General features: G+C 45.4%; 1 protein-coding gene across 9 annotated transcripts in view; it reads left to right on the top strand.

Moving 5' to 3' along the window:
• LOC115183113 (fibroblast growth factor receptor 3) overlaps window positions 1–5,366 on the top strand; it is a 166,197-nt gene extending 160,831 nt beyond the window's left edge. For all 9 annotated transcript variants that reach the window (XM_029744452.1, XM_029744453.1, XM_029744454.1 and 6 more), the window contains 3 exons: window positions 3,143–3,280; window positions 3,810–3,915; window positions 4,300–5,366. In XM_029744452.1, coding sequence (XP_029600312.1) covers window positions 3,143–3,280; window positions 3,810–3,915; window positions 4,300–4,506 — 451 coding nt within the window. In that variant the 3' untranslated portion in view covers window positions 4,507–5,366. The remainder of the gene's footprint in view (window positions 1–3,142; window positions 3,281–3,809; window positions 3,916–4,299) is intronic.
• Window positions 5,367–7,759: the final 2,393 nt, after the last annotated feature.

Here is a 7,759-nt window from a genome sequence, read left to right on the forward strand (position 1 = left end):
ACTGATTCCTGCTTACAAGCAAAATTAAAGCAGGAAGCACCAGTGACAAATGCTAAGCTACAGGACTGTTTTGCTAGCACAGACTGGAATATGTTCCGGGATTCTTCCGATGGCATTGAGGAGTACACCACATCAGTCACTGGCTTTATCAATAAGTGCATCGAGGACGTCGTCCCCACAGTGACTGTACGTACATACCCCAACCAGAAGCCAGGGATTACAGGCAGCATTCGCACTGAGCTAAAGGTTAGAGCTGCCGCTTTCAAGGTGCGGGACTCTCACCAGAGGCTTATAAGAAATCCTGCTATGTCCTCAGACGAACCATCAAACAGGCAAAGCGCCAATACAGGACTAAGATTGAATCATACTACAGCGGCTCTGCTGCTCGTCGGATGTGGCAGGGCCTGCAAACTATTACAGACTACAAAGAGAAGCACAGCCGAGAGCTGCCCAGTGACACGAGCCTACCAGACGAGCTAACTCACTTCTATGCTCGCTTCGAGGCAAGCAACACTGAGGCATGCATGAGAGCATCAGCTGTTCCAGACAACTGTGTGATCACGCTCTCCAATAGCCGACGTGAGTAAGACCTTTAAACAGGTCAACATTCACAAGGCCACTGTGCCAGATGGATTACCAGGACGTGTGCTCCGGGTATATGCTGACAAATTGGCAGGTGTCTTCACTGACATTTTCAACATGTCCCTGACTGAGTCTGTAATACCAACATGCTTCAAGCAGACCACCATAGTCCCTGTGCCCAAGAGCACTAAGGTAACCTGCCTAAATGACTACAGACCAGTAGCACTCACGTTCGTAGCCATGAAGTGCTTTGAAAGGCTGGAAATGACTTACATTAACACAAATATCCCAGAAACCCTAGACCCACTCCAATTTGCATAGCGCTCAAACAGATTTCTATTGCACTCCACACTGCCCTTTCCCACCTGGACATACACCTATGTGAGAATGCTATTCATTGACTACAGCTCAGCGTTCAACACCATAGAGCCCTCAAAGCTCATCACTAAGCTAAGGATCCTGGGACTAAACACCTCCCTCTGCAACTGGATCCTGGACTTCCTGACGGACTGCCCCCAGGTGGTGAGGGTAGGTAGCAACACATCTGCCACGTTGATCCTCAACACTGGAGCCCCTCAGGGGTGCGTGCTCAGTCCCCTCCCGTACTCCCTGTTCACCCACGACTGCATGGCCAGGCACAACTCCAACACCATCATTAAGTTTGCAGACGACACAACAGTGGTAGGCCTGATCACCGGCAACGACGAGACAGCCTATAGGGAGGAGGTCAGAGACCTGGCCGTGTGGTGCCAGAATAACAACCTCTCCCTCAACGTGATCAAGACAAAAGAGATGATTGTGAACTACAAGAAAAGAAGGACCGAGCATGCCCCCATTCTCATCGACGGGGCTGTAGTGAAGCAGGTTGAGAGCTTCAAGTTCCTTGATGTCCACATCACCAACAAACTAGAATGGTCCAAACACACCAAGACATTCGTGAAGAGGGCACGACAAAACCTATTCCCCCTCAGGAGACTGAAAAGATTTGGCATGGGTCCTCAGATCCTCAAAAGGTTCTACCGCTGTAACATCGAGAGCATCCTGACTGGTTGCATCACTACCTGTTATGGCAACTGCTCGGCCTCCGACCGCAAGGCACTACAGAGGGTAGTGTATACGGCCCAGTACATCACTGGGGCTAAGCTGCCTGCCATCCAGGACCTCTACACCAGGCGGTGTCAGAGGAAGGCCCTAAAAATTGTCAAAGACCCCAGCCACCCCAGTCATAGACTGTTCTCTCTGCTACCGCACGGCAAGTGGTACCGGAACGCCAAGCCTAGGACCAAAAGGCTTCTCAACAGCTTTTACCCCCAAGCAATAAGACTCCCCCCGCCAACCCCTCTTTTACTCTGCTGCTACTCTTTGTTTATCATCTATGCATAGTCACGTTAACTATACATTCACGTACATATTACCTCAATTAGCCCGACTCACCAGTGCCCCCGCACATTGACTCTGTACCGGTACCACCTGTATATAGCCTCACTTCTGTTATTTTCACTGTCATTTTAATGTTTTCTTTTTCTTTTGTATTTCTTGACTTATCTATTGTTTACCTAATGCCTATTTTTTCTTTAAAAATTGCACTGTTGGTTAGGGCTTGTAATTAAGCATATCACTGTAAGGTCTACAACTGTTGTATTCAGCGCACATGACAAATAAACTTTGATTTGATTTGACTACCAGGATGACAAGAGCTGAAACCAGAGCTGACTGCTCAACTCAGTTTAGGTCCACACAATTTGGCCAGACATCTTTTTCAGTCAGAGCATCTAGGTTGTGTGTGAGAGTGAGCCGCGCCGGAGATGCCCAACTTGGAGAGGGTGGACCTTATATAGGACCTTATATAGACAGGTGTGTGCCTTTCCAAATCATAACCAAACAATTGGATTTACCACAGGTGAACTCCAATCAAGTTGTAGAAACATCTCAAGGCTGATCAATGGAAACAGGATGCACCTGAGCTCAATTTTGAGTCTCATAGCAAAGGGTCTGAATACTTATGTAAATAAGGCTGTAACGCAATGTTCAAAAGGAAAAGGCTATTGCAACCTCTTTGCAATAAGGAATTGAGACCAAAAGCTCAAGAGAAGTTTAAAGTGTTTAATACCAGCTGAGTGCATGTATTTAGAAAGTTCATAACACATTTTAAACTCTTCCCTCCTTTTGGTGACCCCCCTCTTATATGTATCACCTCCCCAGCTATACATTTTATGACCCCAATGAGTTTCCCTCTGGCTCCCCTGTGGAAAGTCCATGGTCCTCTCTTTGTTTAGCTAGATGTCATAATCACACCCCGTCCATCTTCTGTTCTGGGCCTGAAGAGGGGGAGAGGGAGAAAGAGGTGGGGGGAGAAGGAAGAGGAGGGGGAGGATGAGGAAGAGGAGGAGGCTGAACAATAGATCTCTGGGTTAATAGACTATCCCCTCAACTCATCACTTTTATTCTGAGCAAGAGTAACCAGCCACATATCAGACTTTCTAAGAGCAGTGGAACTGGAAAGAAAAAACGTACAACTGTACTGTGTTCCTAACCTTTGACCTATGTTCCCTCTCTCCAGGTGGTCCTATGGGGTGCTGCTCTGGGAGATCTTTACTCTGGGAGGGTCCCCGTACCCCGGCATCCCTGTAGAGGAGCTGTTCAAACTGCTAAAGGAAGGCCACCGCATGGACAAGCCTGCCAACTGCACACATGAACAGTGCGTAATGTTAATACACTATCATATAGACATGAACTCTGTAGGGGTTTAATGCATGGTGTCTGTATGAAGATATCAGTTGGATGGTATGTAATACACACTATCATATAGACATGGATCATGAGGGAGTGTTATATTGTAACTGTTGTGTGTCTCTGTATATATATAATCATGAGGGAGTGTTGTATTGAAACTGTTGTATCTCTAGGTATATGATCATGAGGGAGTGTTGTGTTGTAACTGTTGTATCTCTGTAGGTATATGATCATGAGGGAGTTTTGTATTGTGCCTCCCGAGTGGCGCAGTGGTCAAAGGCACTGCATCTCAGTGCTAGAGGTGTCACTACAGACACCCTGGTTTGAATCCAGGCTGTATCACATCTGGCCATGATTGGGTGTCCCATAGGGCGGCGCACAATTGGCCCGGGTTTGGCCGGTGTAGGCCGTCATTGTAAATAAGAATGTGTTCTTAACTGACTTGCCTAGCTAAATAAAAAATGTAATATTGTAACTGTTGTGTGTCTCTGTAGATATATAATCATGAGGGAGTGCTGGCTTCCTGTTCCATCTCAGAGACCTACATTCAGGCAGCTGGTGGAAGACCATGACAGGGTTCTATCCATGACCTCCATGGATGTAAGTCACAACAATTACTGTAACACTAAACCCTGATTACTGTAACTCTAAACCCTGATTACTGTAACTCTAAACCCTGATTACTGTAACCCTAACCCCAGATTACTGTAACCTTAACCCCAGATTACTGTAACCCTAACCCCAGATTACTGTAACCTTAACCCCAGATTACTATTACCCTAACCCCAGATTAATGTCTTGAACTTTCTTTGACCCTCCTTAGGGGTCTCTCAGTTTACTTTCTTGGAATTGCAGATAACTTTTTGGACCCCAGTATCCAAATAACCCTCTTTGACCCCAGTATCCAAATAACCCTGTGTTGGTTCCTTCAGGAATACCTGGACCTGTCTGTTCTAACGCTGTGTGCTGTGTTGGTTCCTTCAGGAATACCTGGACCTGTCTGTCCCTTTTGAGCAGTACTCACCAGCCTGCCAGGACTCCAGCAGTACTTGTTCCTCAGGAGACGACTCAGTGTTCGCCCACGACCCCCTCCCAGACGAACCCTGCTTCCCCAAACTGATCCAGGGGAATGAAGCCTGTCTCCCAAACCCTGTCAAACTGCTGCAGACCAATGGGGTGATCAGGACATAGATCACCCTGTGACATCTTTGAACCTTGAACCTGTTCTGTTTCTATGGAAACAGAACAGCGCAGGCACTACTTCCACAGTGCTTCAGATATGTTTCTGTTCCTACTCTTGATAGAAATTAAATGCTGTACAAACTGACACGTTTTTAAAAGACTCTTTGCATTGAAGGATGGATTTGTATTTTCCTTCTTCAAAATGAACATTTCTATTTTTGTACTTGGCCAGTCTTTAGTTATTGACAATCCAATGGGTCCCACCATTCCCAGTCAGCCCCTTCAGTCAACTCCTTCAGCAGGAGATAAATATAGATGGGGTCGTTTCTATGCATCCTTAAAAAGTTGTTATTGTAAATATATAAACTCAAATGTATCATATTGTTGCCTTGTACAATTTCCTAAAATATTGTTTTTGAGTCAAAGCATTGCAATCTAAAATACACTGTCATGATTATATAATCATTTAAAGTGATACAAAATGTCAATTTTAATAATTAACGTGTATATTTGTAAAGATATTTATAGACTTAACATGTGCTTCATCTAGTTTAGAATTTTAGTACTGTCAGCAAAGATTTTTTTATTTCTTTTTTTGTAACTTATTTGACAACAGAACAACATTATTTTCACAACTGGCAGATTTTATTTCTCTCGTTTTTTTATCCATCTTTTTTCATTTACAGTAAAAAAAAAAATAAAGAATGTATGAAAGATTTAAAGCAATTTTAATGAGCAGAGCAGGACAAGGAAATTTAGCTCGATTGAAATTTAAATCTAGGATGTGAAACATTATTGAGTGTTAACTTGGTTACCTTGGTTGTAAAGTTGACTTTTGCAACATCAAAGCAAAAAGTAACTATTGCTGGGCAAGAAGAAGAAGAAGAAGACGAAGCTGAGTCTCTAAACTCACTAGAGAGGATTTTAGTAAATTTTTTGCTAAAAGTCACATTTATTTTTGTACATTTTAAGTATGTTTTACCATGCTAGTTTACCATGCTAGTTCTAGAAGTAGTTACCATGCTAGTTTCCCATGCTAGTTCTAGAAGTAGTTACCATGCTAGCTTCCCATGCTAGTTCTAGAAGTAGTTACCATGCTAGCTTCCCATGCTAGTTCTAGAAGTAGTTACCAAGCTAGCTTCCCATGCTAGTTCTAGAAGTAGTTACCATGCTAGCTTCCCATGCTAGTTCTAGAAGTGTTTCCAAGATGGCGTAGCAGTCGGACGTCTGTGTTTTGTCTTGTTCCGTCCCGTGTATATATCGTTTTCTTCGTATAGATTTTTAATCCCAATATCCATCTACAGACTAAACATACTCTCCTGCAACCCGCCTCACCCAATGTGGTATGGATCTGCTATTTTTACACTTTAGAACCGGAACCCCCATCAGAAGCTAGCCAGCTAACTAGCTAGTAGTCAGTTAGCCACTGCTAGTGGTTTTCACCGTTAACTCGGACATAAACCAGCCTCAGCCCGGTCAATTCCTGCTAGTCTGCACAGCGCGATGTCAACATAGAGCATATCGGACTGCTTTTTCTCTACCACATCTCCTGGATTCCTACCGCAAGCTCTGAACCTTTACACCGGATCATCGCAGAAAGCTAGCTGCTATCCGAGTGGCACCCCTGGCTAACGTCTCTGTCCCGAAGCAAGCACCTGTTAGCCTGGAGCTAGCCTGGAGCTAGGCCCATCTCCCGGCTAGCCAAAGAGATCGATCAGACAATTCCTGGGCTTCAATAAATCTTTTGCCAATTGGCCTGGACCCTTTGCTGCAGACACGGAGCCCTGCCGATCCATCACGACTGGTCTGCCAACGTAACCGTCCGAGGGGGTTTCAACAGGCTCTTCCGTTGCGACGTCCCCCTGAGGCCCATCTGCTAGCCCCGGCCTGCTGGTTGTCTGAATCACTGTAGAGCCTCCAGCCCTGCTCAATATTCCTTAGATAGCCCTTTTGTTCCACCACCCACACATGCAGTGACCTCACCGGGCTTAAAATGGTGCCACTAGAGACGTAACCTCTCTCATCGTCACTCAATGCCTAGGTTTACCTCCACTGTACTCACATCCTACCATACCCTTGTCTGTACATTATGCCTTGTATCTATTCTTCCGTGCCCAGAAATCTGCTCCTTTTACTCTCTGTTCCGAGACGACCAGCTCTTATAGCCTTTAGCCGTACCCTTATCCTACTCCTCCTCTGTTCCTCTGGTGATGTAGAGGTTAATCCAGGCCCTGCAGCCCCCAGCATCACTCCCATTCCCCAGGCGCTCTCATTTGTTGTCTTCTGTAACCGTAAAAGCCTTTGTTTCATGCATGATAACATTAGAAGCCTCCCTAAGTTTGTTTCATTCACTGCTTTAGCACACTCCGCCAACCCGGATGTCCTAGCCGTGTCTGAATCCTGGCTTAGGAAGGCCACCAAAAATCCTGACATTTCCATCCCTAACTATAACATTTTCCGACAAGATAGAACTACCAAAGGGGGCAGAGTTGCAATCTACTCCAGCGATAGCCTGCAGAGTTCTGTCATACTATCCAGGTCTGTGCCCAAACAATTCAAGCTTCTACTTTTAAAAATCCACCTTTCCAGAAAGAAGTCTCTCACCGTTGCCGCTTGTTATAGACCCCCTTCAGCCCCCAGCTGTGCCCTGGACACCATATGTGAATTGATCGCCCCCGATCTATCTTCAGAGTTTGTACTGTTAGGTGACCTAAACTGGGACATGCTTACTCCCCGGCCGTCCAACAATCTAAGCTAGATGCCTAGAACCTACCAGGTATAACCCTAAATCTGTAACCATGGGCACCCTCATAGATATTATCCTGACCAACTTGCCATCTAAATACACCTCTGCTGTCTTCAACCAGGATCTCAGCGATCACTAACTCATTGCCTGCGTGCGTAATGGGTCCACGGTCAAATGACTACCCCTCATCACTGAAACACTTCAGCGAGCAGGCCTTTCTAATCGACCTGGCCCGGGTATCCTGGAATGACATTGACCTCATCCCGTCAGTAGAGGATGCCTGGTTGCTCTTCAAAAGTGCTTTCCTCACCATCTTAAATAAGTATGCTCCGTTCAAAAAATGTAGAACTAAGAACAAATATGGCCCTTGGTTCACCCCAGACTTGACTGCACTTGACCAGCACAAAAACTTCCTGTGCCGTACTGCATTAGCATCGAATAGCCCCTGTCATATGCAACTTTTCAGGGAAGTCAGGAACCAATATACTCAGTCAGTTAGGAAAGCTCAGGCTAGCT

Source organism: Salmo trutta, unplaced genomic scaffold, assembly GCF_901001165.1.
Source record: "Salmo trutta unplaced genomic scaffold, fSalTru1.1, whole genome shotgun sequence".
In the NCBI taxonomy this organism is placed as follows: Eukaryota; Metazoa; Chordata; class Actinopteri; order Salmoniformes; family Salmonidae; genus Salmo; species Salmo trutta.